We start from the raw sequence: 23,161 nt of genomic DNA on the forward strand, positions 1-23,161 counted from the left end.
GACCCAGAGAGGTGGCATGTGAAAACGAGGGGATTGAGGGGTTTTCTAACAAAATTTTTAGTCAAATTTTTAAGGGGTCCTAGGGAGGGGGAGGGTCAGATTGGAATTCGGGCTGTGGGTATGGGGGATAACCCACAAGGGGGAGGGTCGGGTCTGGCAGTGAAGCGTGGCATGGGGGATGGGGGACCCAGGATCGAGGGGGGGGTTAGAGCTTGTCCGGATAGTTTTTTGAACATCAGTACTGTAGGTGGGAGGGGTAGATATGGCGGGAGCAGGGGGCCATATCGTGTTAGGGGAGTGCGCACTCGCTGTCTACGAGCGGTGGCGTGCTCCGGCCCCCAAGGCTCTACTCGCTCCTCAGGTTGCATAGACCCTCAGGACCCAGGCCTTCGGCTGATGCTGTGCAATGCCAGGTCCGTAGTAAATAAAGCCCCCCTCATCTGTGATCTTGTTCAGGAGGGGGGTGCGGACCTGGCAGGTATTACGGAGACCTGGTTGGGCCAGGAGGGGGGGGTTCCCCTCGTTGAAATGTGCCCACCAGGTTTCCAAGCATTCCATCAGCCGAGGTCACAGGGGAGGGGCGGGGGGGTAGCGGTTATCATTAAAGAAGGTCTGAGACCGAGGGAGGCCACTGTTCCTCAGACGGCCGGCTGTGAATCCCTTTTTGTGAAATGGGGTCATGGGGTTCAGATGGGTTTGCTGATCACGTACCTGGATCCCTGCCACGTGGCAACAGCCCTGCCCGAGCTACTCAACATCATCGCCGCGGTGGCGGTTGATACCCCTAAGCTTATGGTCATGGGGGATTTCAACCTGCCGTCCGTGGGTGAGACGTCAGAGATGGCCCGGGAGTTCATGGCTTCCATGACAGCTATGGACCTGACCCAGTTAATTCATGGCCCTACCCACACAGGGGGAAACACGCTGGATCTGGCTTTTGTCTCTGGACAGTGGTTGAGGGATCTTGATATAGGGGATATAGTTACTGAACCCTTGTCATGGTCAGATCACTCTCTCCTTCGTCTCGACTTTCGAACCGCTGCACCCCGCCGCAGGGAGGCGGAGCCGGTCAGATGGTTCCGCCCCAGGCGCCTGATGGAACCTGACAGATTCCAGACGGAGCTTGGGCCATTTCCTGAGGTTCTGGCACACGCCTCGACTGGAGACCTGGTGGCCGCCTGGGATAGGGCGGCTGCTGGTGCTCTGGATCGGGTCGTGCCTTTGCGGCCTCTGACCCGGCGCCGATCTCAATTGGATCCTTGGTTTACCGAGGAGCTGAGGGAGTTGAAGCGCCGGAAAAGACGCCTAGAGAGTAGTTGGAGGGCCAGTTTTCTTGAATCTGACCGGACACTAGTAAGATCCCACATTAGGAATTACTTAGTGGCGATAAAAGCAGCGAAATGTAGTTATTTTGCTGCTCTTATTGCATCATCAGATAATCGCCCGGCCGCCCTCTTTAGGGTGACCCACTCCCTGCTCCACCAGGAAGCGCGGGAGGACCCCTTGGAGGGTAGAGCCAAGGATTTTGTTCAGTATCTGTATGACAAAATCACTCAGATTCGGGAAGATTTGGACTCCGACTGGGTAGTCTCAGGGGGAGAGACAGGGGCAGGTCTTGAGAATGTTATCTGGGATGAGTTTGATCCTGTGACCCCTGAGGACGTGGACAGGATTCTGGGTAGACTGAACGCGACCACTTGTTTATTGGACCCGTGTCCTTCCTGGTTAGTACTGGCTTCCCGGGAAGTGACACGAGGCTGGCTCCAGGGGATTATAAACGCTTCGCTGAGTGAGGGTGACTTTCCCGCCGCCTTGAAAGAGGCGGTGGTGAGGCCTCTCCTCAAGAAGCCTTCCCTGGACCCGGCAATGTTGGTAAATTATTGTCCGGTCTCCAATCTTCGCTTTGTTGCGAAGGTTGTTGAGAGTGTGGTCGCGCAACAGCTCCCCCAGCACCTGGATGAAACGACGTATCTGGATCCGTTCCAGTCGGGCTTCAGGCCCGGGTACAGCACGGAAACGGCATTGGTCGCGTTGGTTGATGATCTCTGGAGGGCTCGGGACAGGGGGTGCTCCTCTGTCCTGGTCCTGTTAGATCTCTCAGCGGCTTTTGATACCATCGACCATGGTATCATGCTGCACCGGTTGGAAGAGTTGGGGGTGGGAGGCACTGTGTTGCGGTGGTTCTCCTCCTTTCTCTCTGACCGGTCGCAGTCTGTGTTGACAGGGGGACAGAGGTCGACCCCGAGGCCCCTCATATGTGGGGTGCCGCAGGGGTCGGTCCTCTCGCCTCTCCTGTTCAACATTTATGTGAAGCCGCTGGGTGAGATCATCCGTGGTTTCGGGGTGGAGTACCATCAGTACGCTGACGACACCCAGCTGTACATCACCCCGGATCACCCCAACGATGCCCTTGAAGTGATGTCCCGGTGCCTGGAGGCCGTACGGATCTGGATGGGGAGGAACAGGCTCAGGCTCAACCCATCCAAGACTGAGTGGCTGTGGTTTCCGACGTCCCGATATAGTCAGTTGACGCCATCACTGACTATTGGGGGCGAATCATTGGCCCCCACGGAGAGGGCTCGCAACTTGGGCGTCCTCCTGGATTCACGGCTGTCTTTAGAAGAGCACTTGACGGCCGTGACCGGGAGGATATTTCATCAGGTTCGCCTGATTCGCCAGTTGCGTCCCTTTCTGGATCGGGACTCTTTACGCACGGTCACTCATGCCCTTGTCACCTCCCGCCTGGACTATTGCAACGCTCTCTACATGGGGCTCCCCTTGAGGAGCACCCGGAGGCTCCAACTGGCGCAGAGTGCGGCCGCGCGGGTGGTAATGGGAGCGACATGGCGTTCCCATGTAACACCTCTCCTGCGCGAGCTGCACTGGCTCCCGGTGGTCTTCCGGGTGCGCTTCAAGGTTTTGGTTACCACCTTTAAAGCGCTCCATGGCTTAGGACCCGGGTACTTGCGGGACCGCCTACTACCACCAATAGCCTCCCACCGGCCGGTACGCTCCCATAGAGAGGGGCTCCTCCAGGTGCCGTCAGCCAAACAATGCCGACTGGCGGCCCCCAGGGGGAGAGCCTTCTCTGTGGGGGCACCTACTATCTGGAACGAGCTCCCCCCAGAGATACGGAGGATCCCGGATCTGCGCACCTTCCGCTGCGCCTTAAAGACCTTACTATTTCACCAGGCCGGCCTGGCCTAATTTTCCCCCTCTTTTATAAAAGATTTTTAAAATTTTAAATATCTTTTAGTATTTATATATTCAATTTTAAATTGGTTTTAAAAGTTTGGGGTTTTAAATTTGTCGGGGCCAAAATTATTTAATTTGATTTTATTCTATTTTTTAAATTTTGTATTGTATGTGTTTTTATTGTTTGGCTGTGCACCGCCCTGAGTCCTTCGGGAGTAGGGCGGTATAGAAATCTAATAAATAAATAAATAAATAAATAAATAAATAAATAAATAAATAAATAAATAAATAAATAAATAAATAGATACTTGGAAGAAAGATAAGTTCAAACAGAATGATTCCAATCCAAATCAAACTTGTTTTATTCTCAATTATTTGCCCTGGCTTTTAGGATGCTTTATTTTGACTTCCCCATGGAGCCTACAGTCTTAGGATTTCCTAGTAGTCTGCCATCCAAGTACTAAGCAATATCAGGTTGGGCCTGCTTAGCTTTTTGAAAGCCAAGCTAGATATTTCCAGCTAATTTGTCCTCTTAATTCTGAAAGAAATTAGCTTAACCAACCCTGTGAATGCTCCAGCAGCAATACTCCATTCCATGCCTCATCACATTTATCCTGTTCACTCAGTATAAATTGCTGTGGGCTCTGTTGCCAAGTTTTAAGTGGCTAATGAACTACCCCTACAAATATGTGGAATTTAATGCTGGATTCCCAGAATCTAAAATAGCAATGTTGTTTTGGGACATACCTCCACGACCCTCCAGTCTTCTTGGTATGCAAAGAGAAGAGATAAGTAAACATGATCATCTCACATCTCACCTGTGTCTCCCAGGGAGACGCATGGGTCCCAGATTGACATACCAGCCTTCTATGTCATTTCGATAAGTGGTCACTCGTCCTCCCACACGTTCACTAGCTTCAAGAACCGTCACCTGGAGGCAAATAGGAAAGCCATGGCATCAATTTGACAATTGTTTCTTATTAAAACTTCTCTGCTTGGCTGCTTTATGACTTATTTTGGGGAGACTTTTCTTCATAGCGTGATTGATTTGGCTTTGAGATGTCAGTATTGTATGGCTGTTGGCACCTCTTCCCTCCCCTAAGGTTCCTTACCACAAGTTGGCATTTTTCTACGGTACCTGCCAGTGGTGGGTTTCAAATTTTTTTACTACCGGTTCTGTGGGTGTGGCTTGGTGGGTGTGGCATGGCTTAATGGGCGTGGCTTGGTGGGCATGGCAGGGGAAGGATACTGTAAAATCTCCATTTCCTCCCGATCAGCTGGGACTTGGGTGGCAGAGCATAGATTGGGGTGGGGCCAGTCAGAATTTTTACTACCGGTTCTCTGAACTACTCAAAATTTCCACTGCCGGTTCTCCGGAACTGGTCAGAACCTACTGAAACCCACCTCTGATACCTGCTGTTCTCAACATTTGACATCTTTCCCTTCTGACACCCAGAGACCTTTCTCACTATGTTCTTTGAGGCACCTTCCCCCAATAGAGTCCCAGCAGTTCAAATAGCAGAACCACAATGTTGAAATGTGTTACGCTTGACAATTATTGGAAGTTCTATCACATTGGATTTGCTTTCCACCCTTATTTTGTGCAGGGAACATTTTGTGTGAAATAGCATTTCATCTTCAGATATCTCACTTGAATGTGTCTTAGAATCTAAGGAGATCTATTCTTTGCAATCAGGAGGACTTTTTCTTTTCTTTGTCTTCATTGTTTTAATCTATTTAAACTTTAGTCACCTTTTCTTTGTTTATTGAAAAGTATTCTAAACAGCATGATGACAGTTGCAGTAATTGTGCAATAGAAACTGAGTTTCGTCCTCCTGTGAAACTCATAGCCCCATATCAAGATAGATCTCTGCAGCCACAAAAAAAGGTTCTATGCTAAAGCCTCAAATTCAGTCACAAGATTCTACGCTTTGTTGTGGTCAGATCACTTTCTGGTCAAAATGTATTATCCTGCATCTCTGAATGGACCAGCGATGGTCCATTCAGCACTTCATTTCAGCTCAGAATAGACTGGCGGTTGCGCTGCGGAGCCCTCTTATATAGCGCTCCGGCAAGCGGACCGCCCAATGACAGCAGTTTATATTTCCCGCCGGTGGATTAGCCAATCCCCGACAGATGTCCTTATAAGGACATAACACCCCTCCCCTCCTAGTTCGTAGTCTGTCCATCAATGTTAATAAACGTTACGTAGTCGCGCAGGTAGGCGGGACACCTGACAGTTCTATTTGACCTGCGCAGTCCCATTTGAGTTTCGCCGCCTACCAGTGCAGGCGGGGCTCCTGTTTCCTCCGGTTCCCGCCCAGGAGCCCTCCGGAGCTCGGCCGTCGAGTGTGCGGGCCCTGTCCCAGCACCTCCGGCTGCATCTGTCATCTCTCTTCGCTGGTGTCACCGTACTCCTCCCTGTCCTGACTCTTGGGTGCCTTTATGCCGGACATCGCTGCCGATCGGTGGGGGGCAACTGATACCTGGTAAGTCCATGGTTACTTCTCTTTCCTGGGTGGCTTGTGCTGCTGGGGGGTCTGGTTGGGTCCCCGGTTCCTGTCACCGTTGATGTTGTTGGCGATGTTGTTGTCGTTGTTGTTGTTGCAGTTGTTGACTCTGCCCCCTCATGTCTGGTTGGTGTGGCGGGAAGCTGACCCCGCCAGGGGGTCGTCCGCCTACCTTGTCGGGCTGGTGTAGGCCTACCTCACCGGGGTGGTGGAGGCCCTCCTCTCTGGGATGGTGCTGGCCGACCTCATTGGGGCATTGTTGGTGGCCTGCCCTTCCCGTGCGTTTCTGGGCTACCTCGCTGGGGGGGAGGCGGTCCCCCTCACCAGGGTGGCGCAGGTCGGCCTCGCCGGGTTGTTGTGGCCCCCCCCCTCTTCAGGGCGTCCCCAGTCTATTTCATTGTTGCGATCAAGGTCTCTCTCGCTGGGGTGGCCTGGGTCGAGCTCGCTGGGATGCTGCGGGCCTTCCCTTCCTGGATGTCCCCGGTCTACTTCATGGTAGAGGTAGAGGTCTCCCCCGCCAGGGTGGTGCCGGTCTCCCTCGCCGGGGCAGCGCTGGCAGGCCGCTTCGCCGGGGTGGTGCAGGCCTACCTCGTCGGGGTGTTGTAGGCCTACCTCGTCGGGGTGGTGCAGGCCTACCTCGTCAGGGTGGTGCAGGCCTACCTCGTTGGGGTGTTGTAGGCCTACCTCAATGGGGTGTTGTAGGCCTACCTCATCGGGGTGTTGTAGGCCTACCTTGCCCAGCTGGTTTCGCTCCGCTTCCCTCCACCTTTTCCGGAGCTGGTCGATGTGACGTCTTCCGACCTGTCCGTCTTCCAGCTCCACTCTGTAGGACTTCGGGCCGGTGATGCTCTCAATCTTCCCCTTCAGCCATTTCGGAAACCCGTGGAAATTGAGTGCAAATACCGGATCCCCTATGGTGAAGGCGCGCAGCGGCCGGCTGGCGTTTGGTGGCACCTCTGGGCTGTAGTGGGGGTGCAGTCGGTCCAGGGGTGACCTCAGTCTTCTGCCCATCAACAGCTCTGCTGGGCTCTTGTGCGTGGTGGCGTGTGGCGTGATGTGCTGGGTAAGGAGAAATTGGTCGATTCTCTCCTGCCAGTCGCTGGTGCCTCCTTGGTGAGTCTCACCATTCTTTCCACCTGCCCATTCCCAGCCAGTCTGTAGGGTGCTATCAGGGCATGACGGATGCCCAGTCCTGCCAGGAACGCCTCCATGGGCTTGGATGTGAGTTGGGGCCCATTGTCGGAAACCAGCACATACGGTAGCCCGTGGGTTGCAAATAGTTTCTGGAGCGCCCTGGTCGTTGCCTCTGTTGTGGTGGATGCCATGGGAATCACCTCCAGCTACTTCAAGAAGGCGTCCACCACGATGAGGAGGTGTTTCCCATCCATTGGACCTGCAAAGTCAATATGTATTCTCGACCATGGGCTGCTGGGTGTCTACCACTCTGTTGACTGGGTACGAGGTGGCGCTGGCTGGACTGCTTGGCACGGGTCGCATCTGGTGACCCATTCCTCAATGTCTTTATCAAGGGTTGGCCACCAAACGTAGCTTCGTGCCAACCCCTTCATCCTCACTATGCCCGGGTGACCGCTGTGGAGAGTTTCTAGAGTCTTTCATTGCAGGGTGCGGGGAATCACAACTCTGTCACCCCAGAGGAGACAGCCTTTCATGGTGGCGAGCTCTTGCTGCTTCCTGGCAAATGGGCTGAACTCTTCTGCCAACTTCCCCGTGGGCCAACCCCGCAGAACCCACGATAGTACCTGTTTGAGGGTCTTGTCCTTCAGGGTCTGCGTTGCCACATCTGCTGATGTTACCGGGCAAGCCAGGTCATTCTCAATGTGGAAAAGTCCAAGTGTGGGGGCTGGGTCTTCCACCGGCTCGTTGGCTGGGCATCTGCTCAGGGCATCTGCGTTTCCTATGGTTATGCCGGTCTGTGGATCAATGTATATGAATACCCAGCTAGGGGTTGGGGGTGGGGGGCACCGTTTTGTGGAGGTTCTCCTCCTACTTCTCTGACCGGTTGCAATCTGTGTTGGCAGGGGGGCAGCGGTCGACCCCGAGGCGCCTTGTTTGTGGGGTGCCGCAAGGGTCGGTCCTCTCGCCCCTTCTGTTCAACATTTATGTAAAGCCGCTGGGTGAGATCATCCGTGGCTTTGGTGTGGAGTTCCATCAGTACGCTGATGACGCTCAGCTGTACATCTCCACCCCAGGCCACCCCAACGATGCCCTTGAAGTGATGTCCCGGTGCCTGGAGGCCGTGCGGGCCTGGATGGGGAGAAACAGGCTCCGACTCAACCCTTCCAAAACCGAGTGGCTGTGGCTTCCAGCGTCCCGATATAGCCAGCTGGTGCCATCGCTGGTAATTGGGGGCGAATCATTGGCCCCCACGGAAAGGGCTTGCAACTTGGGCGTCCTCCTGGATACACGGCTGTCTTTAGAAGAGCATATGACAGCCGTGGCCAGGGGGACTTTTTATCAGGTCCGCCTGATACGCCAGTTGCGTCCCTTTCTAGATTGGGACTCCCTACGCACGGTCACTCAGGCACTCGTCACTTCCTGCCTGGACTACTGCAATGCTCTCTACATGGGGCTCCCCTTGGGGTGCACCCAGAGGCTCCAGTTGGTCCAGAATGCGGCTGCGCAGGGGATTATGGGAGCGCCGGGACGCTACCATGTGACACCTCTCCTGCGCGAGCTGCACTGGCTTTCTGTGGTCTTCCGGGTGCGCTTCAAGGTGTTGGTGACCACCTTTAAAGCTCTCCATAGCTTAGGGCCGGGGTATCTACGAGACCGCGTTCTGCCGCCAATAGCCTCCCACCGGCCAGTTCGCTCGCACAGAGAGGGCCTCCACAGGATGCTGTCGGCCAGACAATGTCAGCTGGCGACCCCCAGGGGGAGAGCCTTCTCTGTGGCGGCACCTGCCCTCTGGAACAACCTACCCCCAGAGATACGCACAATACCAGACCTCCGGACTTTTCATCGGGCCCTGAAAACACATCTATTTCATCTAGCCGGGCTGGCTTGATCCCAGCCTTGCGGTTTTAATTTGTAATTGGTTTTAACTGGATTGTTTTAAATTGATGGCCAAAATTATTTAATGTCTTTTAAACTGCTTTTAAATTTTATATGTTATGTTTTACCGTGGCTGTTCACCGCCCTGAGTCCTGTTGGAGAAGGGCGGTATACAAATAAAATAAAATAAATAAATAAATAAAGATTGCCCAGCGCGTCATCCTGGGGGACATATAAACCGGGGTTGGTTTATTGCCCGCCAGTAGCCCCAACAGCGGTTTGTGATCCGTGATGACTGTGAAACTCCTGCCGTAGAGGTACTCATGGAAGCGCTTGATGCCTGCGATGATGGCCAAGGCTTCCTTATCCAGCTGGCTGTAATTCCGTTCTGTGCTGGACATTGTCTTTGAAAAGTAAGCGATGGGCGCTTCTGTGCCATTGGGGAGTTGATGGCTGAGGACTGCTCCGACTCCGTAGGGTGATGCATTGCAGGTCAGGGAGAGTGGAAGCGTCTCATGATATTGTATGAGCACGCTGTCCGAAGAGAGCAGTCCTTTGATGGCCTTGAATGCCGCTTCTTCTTCCTTCTCTCATTTCCAGGGTGTCACTTTCCCCAATAGGCGATGGAGTGGCTCAGCAGCTGTGGCTTTCTGTTTCAAAAAGACACTGTAAAAATTCAGCTGTCCTAAGAAAGCCTGAAGCTCCGCTTTATTTTTGGGGGCTGGAGCTTCGTGGATAGCCTTTACTTTGATTTTGGTGGGCTGGATGCCAGTTCCATCAATGAGATAGCCCAGGAACTTGACCTCCTGGACTCCAATGATGCACTTATCTCTCCTGACTCTTAAACCCTTCTCTTTGAAGCATTGCAGAACAAACCTCAGACACTCAAGTAGTTGGGTTTTAGAGTGCCCGGAGATTAAGACATCATTGAAGTACGGCACCATCCCTGGAATGCCTTGGAAAAGGTGTTCCATCATGGATTGAAAAATTCCTGGGGCTGCGCTGACTCCAAATTGGAGGCGGTTGCATTTAAATGCGCCCCTGTGGGTGACAATGGTTTGCGCCTCTGCAGTTTTTTCATCTACTGGCAGTTGCTGGTAAGCCTGGGCCAGGTCCAGTTTTGCAAATATAGTCCTACTCCCGAGTGAATGCAACAGATGTTGCACCACTGGAACTGGGTATGCGCTCTGCTGTAAGGCCTTATTTATTGAACATTTATAGTCAGCGCAGATGTGCACAGATCCATCATGATTCATTGGGGTCACAATGGGGGTCTCCCATGCTGCATGATCGATCAGTTCTAATACGCCCTGTGCAATTAATTTGTCCAGTTGGGTATCTACTTTGGGCCGCAAGGCGAATGGAACCCTGCGAGGCTTGAGCCTAATTGGTGTAATTGCCTTATCTAAATTGAAGGAAATGGGCTTCCCCAAATATTTACCCAGTTTACCATCGAAGACTTCCTTGAACTCTTCGATGAGTTTGTTGAGTTCGTCCTGGCAGATTTGGTGAATCCCTGTAATTGAGAGCCCTAATGGCTTGAACCACTCCATTCCCAAAAGGTTCGGGTGGCTGTGCTCGACGATGGTGATGGGAAGGTCATCCTGGAAGTCATGGTATGTGATCTGGATTGATGTTCTCCCAAGGACTCCAATCGGATTTCCGCCGAAGTTGACCAGCCTCGACCGTAGAGGTTTCAGGTCCTTTTTACTGAAGCCTGGCTTGAGACGCTTCAGCTGCTGCCAGTCCATGATGGAGTAGATTGATCCTGAATCTACCTCCATGGAGCATGGTGTCCCCTCCACATGCACCGTCACGCGGCACTTGGTGGTACTGTTGTCGTCGGTGTGGGCAATGGCCGTCTGATGGACTGCTCTGCTCCTGGTGCCATCACTTTCCCCTCGTCTGGGCTGGAAAGAGGACTGTCTAGATGATCTTTGGTAACTTTTGGGATTTTCGCGGGAATGGTGACTGGACGGTTCTGGGGCTGGCTCCTCAGCTCTGCATGCTTCTGCGATGTGGCCCCTCTTCAGGCAACGTTTGCAGGTTGCATCTCTCCATTGGCAGTTGGCCCTTGCGTGGTCCCCTCTGCAGCTGCCGCAGCATTCCCCCCGGTTGCCATTTTGTGCAGCTTCCCACCTCGGGGGTCTGGAGACCGTGTGGACGGCCATTTCCTCTTCTGACCCGGATCCAGCGGTGGATTCGTCGGTAGAAGTTTGGGGTGCCCTTTGGATTTTGTGGACTGCTTTAGCTTTCATCATCGCGGCTGCTGCTTTCTCCGACGTCTCGGCAGCTGTGACTTCCTCTAGTACGTCCTTAAGCAGTATCTTTTTTCTGCTTAAGAACTTCTTCCAGAGAGTCATGTCCCTCATGCCAAACACAATGCGGTCTCTGATGGCATTGTCTACATTGTCGAAGTCGCAGTTGGCTGCGATTTGGCGTAGGGCGACCACGAAGTCTTTGATTGACACTCCTTCCAGATGGTTCCTCTGTTGGAAGGTGAAACAGTTAGCGATCAGAGTTCCCGTTGGGGCATAGTGGTCTTGTAGCACCTCTTGGAGATCGGCCCATGGCATTTCTTCGATGTCCCTTGGGGCCACGAGGTCGATGGCCATTTCCAGGACTTCGGAACTGCAGTAGGCCAGAAAGAGGGCTCTTCTGCGGTCATCATTTAGGTCCTGGAAGTTGTTGCCCCTCAGGAAACTGGCGAAACCGGATCATGTAGGATCTCCATTTTTCCTTCCCCGGGTTGAAGGGAGCTAGCGAGACTAGCGATGCTTGCGGTGTTGCCATGCTTCGATGGCTTCGGCTTCAGTGACTTCAGCTCAGTGCTTAGCTCTTCGGTCAGCTGGCGGTGTGCCACAAGGTTCGTCGCTGTGGTTCTTTGTGTCCTTCGTCGCCAGTGTTAGATCAGGCACAGGGAAAGAAGATGCGACCAGCGATGGTCCATTCAGCACTTTATTTCAGCTCAGAATAGACTGGCGGCTGTGCTGCTGGAGCCCTCTTATATAGTGCTCCGGCAAGTGGACCGCCCAATGACAGCAGTTTATATTTCCCACCAGTGGATTAGCCAATCCCCGATGGATGTCCTTATAAGGACATAACACTTGGCAACTTTAAGCCTGGCAGACTTCAACTCCCAGAATTCTTTGCTGGCTGGGGAATTCTGGGAGATGAAGTCCGCCAGGCTTAAAGTTGTCAAGGTTGGAGACCCCGATCTACAGGGTTTCCAGAGGATGTTTGGGGATTATCCTGACAATCAGTTGGACAGCTTGTTTTTACACCTTGTGAATTCCTAGAGATGGGAGGGCAATGGAGAAGATTGCCCCTTCACAGTCTCTCTCCAGTTTCTTAGGCCAAGCAACTCTTTCGTTTTCCAGGTTCCTACAGGAATGAAGCAACTGAAGACACTCTTAGAGCATAAATAGCATAAAAGTAAAACTAGAGATTACTAAGTGTTTTTGAACCCACACTTGAGTCACTGCCACTAAGAACAGCAACTCATTAATACTTCTTTGTGCTTATTGCATTTGAAATTTTCTGATTGATAACCCATTCAGAGTGACCTAACTCCTTATTAAAAAATGTGGTTACAACAGGGCACCTGCAATGGCACATATGAGTTTGCAGGGATTTTTGCAGATAGTTGCTTGATTTTTATTCTTGGATGCCATTTGGACAAGATCAAGGGAAGGCAGCTTTTTGCGTTATGATTTGGGATATATTTGAGCTTGTGGAACCCAAGGAAATGAACTGAGTTCTCTGTAGCATAAATTCTTCCATTTCTCAGCTAGATCCAGGACCTTCCTGGCTCTTGTAAGCAGCCAGGTGGGTATATAGGTGGCTGGATTTAGGAGGTAGTCAATAATTTATTGTGGGAAGTTATTATGCCATTGTCTTTAAAAGGGCGGTCAGTTTGAACTTCTCTCCTAAAACAACTCTCTTGACTTGGCTATGTGTGATGACTTTTGCACTGTCTACCACCTTCCCATTGTGAGGAAGGTTGTTGAAAAGGATAAAGATATTAGTTATATAGGATCCTAGAGGTAGTGGATTATCTATATCCCTTTCAGCTGAAGTCTAGACTCAGGATTGTGATAAAAACAGGCTGATTTGCTCTAAAGTATAATTTCTGGGACCTGGGAGGGGAGAATGCAGCTCTCATAATCCTAGTCGACCTTTCATTGGCCTTTGGTGCCATCATGTTATCCTTCTGGATTACCCAAGAGTTGGGACTAAGAGGCATGATTCTAAAGTAATTCTTCAATGGCTTACCTTATGTCCAGCCCCTGCAAGAACGTAGGCTGCACTAAGCCCAGCCATTCCTGCACCTACAACCACAACATGTTTTGGATTTGATGTCTGTTTCAGACCATTTCTGGCGATCTCTAGAAATTCTTCATAATCATCTTCTTTGAAGCATTCTTCTAGGGGGCTTCTGTCATCTGCACAGCTTCCCAAGGCAGCCAAGAATAGCACTGAGAAAATAACTGGATAAAACACATACAAAAATGGAATACGTATGAGGGTGGCATTTTCCTGGCTTTTCTTATTCTGGATTTATTGCCTCTTGCTCTGTTCATTTGTCCCATTCTTTTATGTGTGTCATTGAACCAACTTCTAACCAGAGTTCTTACACTACATCTAAACTGCAATAAAACAAGCAAAAATGGACACGCAGTCATTCCTTCCGCTTCTCTGGTCACACAAAGGATCTGATAACAAATATGTCCTCTTCAACCTTAACTCCTTAACATCTTCTTTTCTTGGCAACAGTGGGAAAGGGGTTACAATTTGAAGGGTTTTTGCTTCCCAATTTAGTCCACTATCCAAGGATTTTCTTGGTGGACTCCTATTCAAATTCTTACTTGCTTAGTTTTTTTAAGATAATCCTTTCAAGTAGCTGTTATAACACTTAAAAAGAAATTAATCTGGCCTGAAAATGCTGCTCAAATAGATGTTAGTGCTTCCCCGGATATGTTTCCATTTGTAGACAACTCCCCTGTCATCTTTTTAGGTTTTTACTGGCAGATAGAAAAGACACGAAGAAAAAAGTGTGCTTCCAAAGTCTTTTCCTTTGTCTTCAGCCACAATATTTCTTAATATATAACCCGGATTGTGGGGGCAATAAACTGACTTTGTATAAAAAGAACACCACTTTGGGGGGAAGAGGGGCAAAAGCCCTACTAAACAGGTATATACAAAAGTATGAAGGCTATTGCTTAACTTATTGTAAGCCGCCCTGAGTCTCCGGAGAAGGGCGGCATATAAATTGAACCAATAAATAAATAAATAAATAAATAAATTAATAAATAAATAAATAAATAAATAAATAAATAAATAAATAAATAAATTGGTTACAGAAAGAAAATCAATCCAGATGCTGTAAAACCAGGGATTTGCCTGTGATAGGCTTCTATCTTCCTTATGGAGGAAGGAACCAGGTTAAGGAAGGTTGGCATGGATGCTACATCAGAGAAAAAGTACAACTCCAAATATATACGGGCAGATCTATGTCAGGTTTCTATCACCTAGTACCCTCAGGATGGGTTGGATGGGGTAGAATCAAGATCATGTGAAGTGTTAATACTACTTTATAATGCCTTGGTAAGACCACGCTTGGAATATTGCATCCAGTTTTAGTTGCCATGAGATAAAAAGGATGTTGAGACTCTGGAAAGAGTGCAGAGAAGATCAACAAAGATGATTAGCGGACTGGAAGCCAAAACATATGAAGAACGAGAGCAGGAATCGGATATGTCTACTTTAATGAAAAGAAGGACTAGGGATGATATGATAGCAGTGTTCCAATATCTAAAGAGCTGCCACAAGGAAGAGGGGGGTCAATATATTCTCCAAAGCACCCAGAGGCAGGACAAGAAACGAAGGGTGGAAACTAATCAAGAAGAGAACTTAGAACTAAAGAGAAATTTCCTGACAGAACAATTAATCTGTGAAACAACTTGCCTCCAAGCTGTGGGTGCTCCAACACTGGAGGTTTTAAAAAAGAGTTTGGACAACCATTTGCCTTGAAATGTCATAGGGTTTCCTGCTTGAGCTGGGGGTTGGACTAGAAGACTTCCAAGGTCCCTTCCAATTCTATTATCCTGTTATATCTGTAGGTTTTCTGATTGGCTAGGTCTCATGCTGCTACGCCACTTGGAGGATTTCTGATTGGCTACGTCTCATGATGTGCCATTTAGTGTATAATACTTGAAAGTTGATTTGTGGGACAGTCCTGATTCCTAGATTTCTGCAAAGATTACAGAATTCAAGACATCATTCTATTCAACCTATTTCTTGCCAAGTGGATATTTGGCTACTCTGACACTCCTCCAGCACTATCAAACTGCCTATGTATTGATGCTAGTTGATTTTGAACACAACTATTTTCTAGCTTTATGCTACCTTTTTTAAGGAGTGATACTCAGAACGGTACATAATATACCAAGTGTGTTTCCTTCGCAGATATGTCCAAAAGTATTATCATACTGTCAGTTATATTTTCAATTCTTCTCCTAACAAATCCCATACATTCAATTCACCTGGCCTGATATTTTCATTGAGCTGTTAATCAATATCCGTTTTCTGGTTAAACAAATTTGGGAATATTTGTCTTAAAAAATTTCCTTACACTGAACACTTACTGACATCTCTCAGAAAAGATTCAAAGGCATCTGGATTTTATGTTACCTGCAGACCACATTTATTTATTTAAAGCACTGATATGGAAGGTTGTCCAACTCAGAAAGAGTTGAGACTCTGGGAGATGTACAAAAAGCATAAAACACAAAAGAAAACAGCACACATCAAAAATTGAAACAATTAAATGTAGATTGGAACTGAAATATACTACAGGTAGTCCTTGTCAAAGTTATGATAGACAGCAAAAAAGGGACTTATGAGCTGGATTCAAAGTTCCAACATCTGCCTATTTCCATGCCCACATTCTGGGCACTCAGCAACAAACCTGCATTTAGGATCATTTGCAGTGACTGCGATTTACGGTGGTTTTTTTCCTGGAAACTGGCATTTACTTCTGGTTCCTGGAAAAACCAATGCATAGCAAACAATGAGTTTGCATAATGACAGTGGCATTTGCTTAACGGCCACTGCAAAAAAAGCTGAAAAACCACACTTTATGAATGTCACAATTTATGACGAAAATGGCCAGCTCAATTTCATTTGTAAGCTGAGGACCATCTATATAGCTCTTGGAAATTGGAATTTTTGCTCATCCTAATCCAAAGGTTTGGGGAAAGAGCCAGGTTTTCTCTGCCTTTTTGAAAGCCTGTAGGATTCTCAACCTATTGCCTGGGTGTAAAAAAGATGGCTCTGTTTTAATAAATTGTATCATTAAAGCAGCACAATTACTGATTCAGAACCTAGAACTAAGAAAAAATTTCCTGACAATTAGAACAATTTGCCTCCAGAAGTTGTGAATGCTCCAACACTGGGAGTTTTTAAGAAGAGATTGGACAATCATTTGTCTGAAATGGTAGGGGGTTTGACTAGAAGACCTCCAAGGTCCTTTCCAACTCTGTTTATTCTATTCTATTCTATTCTATTCTATTCTATTCTATTCTATTCTATTCTATTCTATTCTATTCTATTCTATTCTAATTCCATTCCATTCTATTCTATTCTATTCTATTCTATTCTTATTCCATTCCATTCTAAAATAAGAGGTGCAGCTTTCTAGGACTGCTGATGGCTCCAAATGTTTTTCCAAAGCATCCCAATGTGGAATGCACATTGTTTCCTTGGACGTGTTTCCTTCTATGTTCAAAGCAATTCTATCCAAGCGTTCCAAGTTAAAAAATAACTACATTCCTTCTCCATGTTTGTTTCAGTCCTGGGAATTAACCCGTCTCCTCTCCTCCATGAGATGGATGCCTTCTGCATTTTTAAAAAACTCCCTTTATAAGTCTGAAAGTTGAATCATGACAACTGGATTTCGTTTCTTTTTGGTTTGAAGCGTTTTGCTGCTTATGCAATTAGCTTCTTCAGTCACATACTCACTCCCTTTATAAGCAAAGTCAGATGGCATTTGGCCACAAACGCAAAGAAGGTCTTGAACTTTTCCAGAAAATCGCTTCAGGCTCCAACTGATGACCCGACTGAACTGAAATGATGACTGTTCCTTCTTGCTGCTGATGCCGAAACCCAACTGCTTTCTTAAAAGAATTTCATTAGAGGTGCCCGGAATATGTCAGACCTGGGGAAGTTACCTAAAAGCCCTGAGGAAGATAACTTCTATAAAGGGTGGTTATGACTTCTGTTTTCTTCATCTTAGAAACTTTATAATCTGTAATTCTAAATTGCACTCCCCACCCTGTTTCCTCATGTTCTGCTGTCTAAATTCTTTTCCTGACTTTTGACTCTAATCACCACCCGTGTCTAGATAAAGTGCCCCTCAACAAAGCCCAGAAACATTATCAGAATGTAACTAAAAGATAAAGATCTTTGGGATTTGCAGTTATTCAGTTTCTATTAATTAAGTAGTGCTTAATTATAATTAATAGGGACACAGTGGTTCAGTGACTAAGACGCTGAGCTTGTCGATCGAAAGATCTGCAGTTCAGCAGTTTGAATCCCTAGTGCCGCGTAACAGGGTGAGTTCCCATTACTTGTCCCAGCTTCTGCCAACCTAGCAGTTTGAAAGCACGTAAAAAATGCAAGTAGAAAAATAGGGACCACCTTTGGTGGGAAGGTAACAGCGTTTCGTGCGCCTTTGCCGTTTAGTCATGCCAGCCACATGACCACGGAGACAACTTCGGACAGTGCTGGCTCTTCGGCTTTGAAATGGAGATGAGCACTGCCCCCTAGAGTTGGGAACGACTAGCACATATGTGTGAGGGGAACCTTTATCTTTACCTTTTAATTGTAATTATGTATTTATTTTATTACGTAGCTTATTGCCCTTTTGTTGCATTGACTGCAAGGGTTTGCTTTTGTATAACAATTAGAATTGCCTTACTGAACAAGTTTCTACATTCATAAATAAAATTTAATTAATAGAATTGGAGGGTCCAACTACAAGAAGGCAAATTGTTATATAACACAATAACCTTTAAAAATCCCATTTAAAACAAGATCCTAATTCAATTCAGTGTTTGAAAAGGATCTGCTGCAGGGATCACTTGATTCCAGCTTTTGGGCACAAAGGACACAGGCAAAAGGCTAAGGGTGAAGAAAAAAGAAAAGGAAAGAGAAAAGAAATTTTAAAAAAAGCAAAATTCCCACTTAAGTAGCTGTCCCTTAGAGGTAATAGCCTCCAGGCATGAAGCTTAGTGGATGTTTTAGGTTGACTTTCACTGAATAATCTACTTAACAGAATAAATCAGTTCTTCAACTTTATGAACTTTAAAATGTGTGGACTTCAACTGCCAGAATTCTCCTACTCCCAGAATTCCAAGCTGGCTGGGGAATTCTGGGAGTTGAACACTTCTTAAAGTTGCCAAGTTTGAGAAATCCTGGAATAGATGAATGGCCAAACTGGAGGACGGATATGTCAATGGCTATGAGTGACCTCAAATGACTATGAATAAATAAAAATAAAATAAATAACATCCTTTAAACTCTATTTACCCTATTAACAGAACTGTAACACTTATGGGTGCATTAAAAGACTTCTTGTAAGACTGGTTTGATTCTTCAACATAAAACTGGAAATGTGGGAAACAGTCTGAAAACAGCAGGTACAACACTGTGCAGATGATTAAATGTTTTATTTATTTATTATTCAAATTTCTATACCGCCCTTCTCCTTTCGGACTCAGGGCGGTGAACAGCCAAAATAAAAACATCTATACATAACATCACAGTTAAAAATAAATTTAAAATAAAAATAAAATAAAAATAATTTATAAATTTGGCCCGTAATTTAAAACTTGTCAATTTAAAATCAATATTAAAATTTTAAAACTAACCCTAAAATCAAGACAGACCGGCTAACTGAAAAAAATAAGTTTTTCGACGAAAAGTCCGGAGGTCGGAGATCACTCGTATCTCTGGGGGTAGATTGTTCCATAGGGTAGGTGCCACCACAGAGAAGGCTCTCCTCCTGGGGGTCGCCAGCCAGCATTGTCTGGCCGACGGCACCCTGAGGAGGCCCTCTCTGTGGGAGCGAACCGGCCGGTGGGAGGCTATTGGTGGCAGAAGGCGGTCCCGTAAGTACCCTGGCCCTAAGCCATGGAGCGCTTTAAAGGTGATCACCAACACCTTGAAGCGCACCCGGAAGTCCACCGGAAGCCAATGCAGCTTGCGCAGGAGAGGAGTCACATGGGAGCACCCCGTCGCTCCCATAATCCCCCGCGCAGCTGCATTCTGTACCAGTTGGAGCCTCCGGGTGTACCCCAAGGGGAGCCCCATGTAGAGAGTGTTACAATAGTCCAGACGAGAAGTGATGAGTGCTTGAGTGACTGTGCGTAGGGAGTCCCGGTCCAGAAAGGGGCGCAACTGGCGTATCAGGCGAACCTGACAAAAAGCCCCCCTGGCTACGGCTGTCATATGCCCTTCTAAAGACAGCCGCGCATCCAGGACACCCAAGTTGCAGGTCCTCTCCGTGGGGGCCAATGATTCACCCCCAATAACCAGCGATGGCGTCAGCTGGCTATACCGGGACGCCGGCAGCCACAGCCACTCGGTCTTGGAAGGGTTGAGTCGAAGCCTGTTTCTCCCCATCCAGACCCGCACGGCCTCCAGGCACTGGGACATCACTTCCAAGGCATCATTGGGATGGTCTGGGGTGGAAATGTACAGCTGAGTATCATCAGCGTACTGATGGAACTCCATCCCAAAACCACAGATGATCTCACCCAGCGGCTTCACATAAATGTTGAACAGGAGAGGCGAGAGGACCAACCCTTGCGGCACCCCACAAACAAGGCGCCTTGGGGTCGACCGCTGCCCCCCCTGTCAACACGGATTGCGACCGGTTGGAGAGATAGGAGGAGAACCACCGCAAAACGGTGCCCCCCACTCCCAGTCCCTCCAGCCGGCGCAACAAGATACCATGGTCGATGGTATCAAAAGCCGCTGAGAGGTCTAATAGGACCAGGATAGAGGAATAACCCCTATCCTGGGCCCTCCAGAGATCATCCACCAACGCGACCAATGCCGTTTCCATGCTGTACCCAGGTCTGAAGCCAGACTGGAGCGGATCCAGATAGACAGCTTCATCCAGGTACTGGGGAAGCTGTCGCGCCACCACACTCTCAACAACCTTCGCAATAAAGCGAAGGTTGGAGACTGGACGATAGTTAGCCAAAAAAGCCGGATCCAGGGATGGCTTCTTGAGGAGAGGCCTCACCACCGCCTCTTTCAAGGCGGTCGGCAGGACACCCTCGCTCAAAGAAGCGTTGATAATCCCCTGGAGCCAGCCTCGTGTAATCTCCCAGGAAGCCAGCACCAACCAGGAGGGACACGGGTCCAATAAACATGTGGTTGCGTTCAGCCGTCCCAAGATCCTGTCCACGTCCTCGGGAGCCACAGGATCGAACTCCTCCCAGATAACACTCTCAAGGCCTGCCTCAGTCATCTCGTCTGAACTAACCCAGTCGGCGGCCAAGTCTTCCCGAATCTGAGTTATTTTATCATCCAGATACTGTACAAAATCCTCAGCTCAGCCCTGCAAGGGATCCTCCCGCGCTCCCAGATGGAGGAGGGAGCGGGTCACCCTAAACAGGGCGGCTGGGCAATTATCTGATGACGCGATAAGAGCGGCAAAATAACTAGATTTCGCCGCTTTTATCGCCACTAGGTAGGTCTTAATATGAGACCTTACCAGTGTCAAGTCAGACTCGGAACGACTGGCCCTCCAACCGCTCTCTAGGCGTCTTTTCCGGCGCTTCATCTCCCTCAGCTCCTCGGAGAACCAAGGAGCTAAGTGAGTTCGGTGCCAGGTCAGAGGCCGCAAAGGCACGACCCGGTCCAAAACCCCGGCAGCCGCCGTATCCCAGGCGGCCACCAGGTCATGAGCTAGAGTCTCAGGAAATGGCCCAAGCTCCATCTGGAACCTATCGGGGTCCATCAGACGCCTGGGGCGGAACCACCTGGTCGGCTCCGCCTCCCTGCGATGGGGTACGGCGGTCAGAAAGTCAAGTCGAAGGAGCGAGTGGTCAGACCATGACAAGGATTCAATATCTACATCCCCTATATCAAGGCCACTCAACCACTGACCAGAGATAAAAACTAAGTCCAGAGTGTGTCCCCCCATATGAGTAGGGCCGTGAATTACTTGGGTCAGGTCTATGGCTGTCATGGAAGCCATGAACTCCCGAGCTACCTCAGATGTTTCACTGATGGATGGCAGGTTGAAATCCCCCATGACCACAAGTCTGGGGGTATCAGCCATCACCTCGGCTATAACATTGAGGAGTTCGGACAGGGAGCCAGGTACGTGATCAACAGACCCATCTGCACCCCACGACCCCACTTCACAAAAAGGGACTCACATCCGGCTATCTGAGGTACAATCTGACGATTGTTTTTCTAGCTCAGCTTGAAGCACCACTCTAAAATTTTGATTCAATTATCTGAAATGTAATTTGTGAACAGGTTGCTGAGCCGTTTTACTTTTAAGTTCTTCCTTGTTCAGTTGATGCTCATCAAAGAATGGCTTTTTCATTGTTTACAGGTAGTCCTCAATTTACAACCACAACTGAGATCAGAATTGCAGTTGTGAGTTGTTGCGGTCATTAAGCGAGACGCCCATGCGACTGCTTTGCTCAACAATTGCATTCCTAAAAGTCTATGGAGATTCCCAGTCATCCAGGTCATGGTTGTCCTGAAGGTGCCTTTTCAGGCACAAGCTGAAAGGACAAGTTGTCCTTTCCCACAAGCTTCTTCAGCAATCTTCCATTCCCCACCATCCACTCCGAGTTGAAGAAGCTTCTTGGATGAGAAGCAAAACGTCTTCAAAGAGAAAACAAGAAAGTCCAGTTGCCTCCTGAAAAAGCACCTTTGGGACAATCTCATTCCTAGCATTTGTAAGTGAGCATTCAAGGGATGCCTCAGAGGATGGGGCAGGACCTGGGAGGCTGAGCGCAGACCAAGCATGAGCTGCCTAATTTTACATATCCGCCTATTTTTCTCTTATCGAGGCCATCAAGCAGAACAGTCCATGTCCTTAGGGCCTTCTGCAGTCTCAGGCTGCTGCCACTATCCAGGCCCAACATTAGTCCTAGCACCACCATTGCCACTCAGAAATGCCAGCTCGCATTGTTCTCCAAGGCATCTGACCATTGGGGAATAGTGTGTTTGCCCCCATCACCCAGCGCTCCCAAGAATATGCCACACATAGTTTACCTTCAGGTGTTTTTCTCCTGCTGTTCGAGAGGCTCATGTGGCCTATCCAATGCACCAGGCCTTCTTTCCAAAGCTGCCTTGGAGCCAATTCCAACAGGGCTTTGAAAATCTTCTAAAGCATCAGATAGGCCTGCATGGGCATCTCAATAGCAGGAGCAAAGTGCCCGGAGTGTCCAGCAGGTCAGAGGGCTGGGTGGTGGGGACAATCACATAATTTTCCAAAGCTCATGTGCCTTGGAGAAGGGCATTATTGCCTCTGCTTTATGCTGCCTGCCTTCAAGGGCTCAACATTTTATCACACAACGGCAGGGTTGCTGCAAAATTGTAACTCTGGGCAGAATAACAGTTGGAAGGGACCTTAGAGGTTTTCTAGTCCAACCCCCTGCTTAAGAAGGAAATCCTATAACATTTCAGACAAATGGTTGTCCAATGTCATCTTAAAAACCTCCATTGTCAGAGCACCCACAATTTCTGGAGCAAGTCATTCCACTGATTAATTATTCTAACTGTTAGGAAATTTCTCCTTAGTTTTAAGTAGTTCTAGGCAGCATGAGTCATAACTTCCTTTGACCATCACCTTCATAATTTCAAATGGTTACTGAGTAAGTGGCGGTTAAGGGAGGTCATATATACCACCAAAGACTTTGTGACAAACCTAACTTACTAATTTTTAGTATGCTCTTCTCTTATTACTACAAATATTAGAAATGTACCAAGGCAAATTGACTATAACCCATCTCATTAATTTGAATTTGACCACTTGATTAAATGGCAACTGATTTTAAATGATAAAAGGTTATGAAATCTTGAAATCTAATTATGGAATAAATAATAATCTGTGATTTCACATTGTGGTGAACAAATTAATAATGACTTCCGCTTGGCTCCGCAAGTTTTGAAGACGCTCTTTTACGAGTGCCCGATCCCCGGTTCCGTAAAAGCCCCAGAACAGCCGAAAAACAGCTGTCTGGAGGCTTGGAACCCTCTCCCCGGGCAAAGGGGAGAGAGAAGAGTCGACAGGCGGAGGTAGAGCCCCCCAAGTGCGCTAGGAGAAATCCTGGGGCACAAAGGGTGTGGGCTCCCTATAGAAGCCTGTCAAGTTGCTCCGGACCAGGGACGACTCCGCCAAAGCG

At 48.4% G+C, this 23,161-nt stretch overlaps 1 protein-coding gene across 1 annotated transcript in view; it reads right to left on the minus strand.

Annotated features, from left to right (window-relative positions):
• Window positions 1–22,065, minus strand: part of LOC139309423 (L-amino-acid oxidase-like) — a 37,258-nt gene extending 15,193 nt beyond the window's left edge. The window contains exons 1-3 of the mRNA XM_070933489.1: window positions 22,029–22,065; window positions 12,993–13,207; window positions 4,014–4,126 (exon numbers count right to left, since the gene is read on the minus strand). Of these exons, the coding sequence (XP_070789590.1) occupies window positions 4,014–4,126; window positions 12,993–13,207; window positions 22,029–22,065 (365 nt within the window). The remainder of the gene's footprint in view (window positions 1–4,013; window positions 4,127–12,992; window positions 13,208–22,028) is intronic.
• Window positions 22,066–23,161: the final 1,096 nt, after the last annotated feature.

This window comes from Pituophis catenifer, unplaced genomic scaffold (genome assembly GCF_029215685.1).
Source record: "Pituophis catenifer annectens isolate HBS135680 unplaced genomic scaffold, rPitCat1.0.hap2 SCAF_2, whole genome shotgun sequence".
Lineage (NCBI taxonomy): Eukaryota > Metazoa > Chordata > Lepidosauria > Squamata > Colubridae > Pituophis > Pituophis catenifer.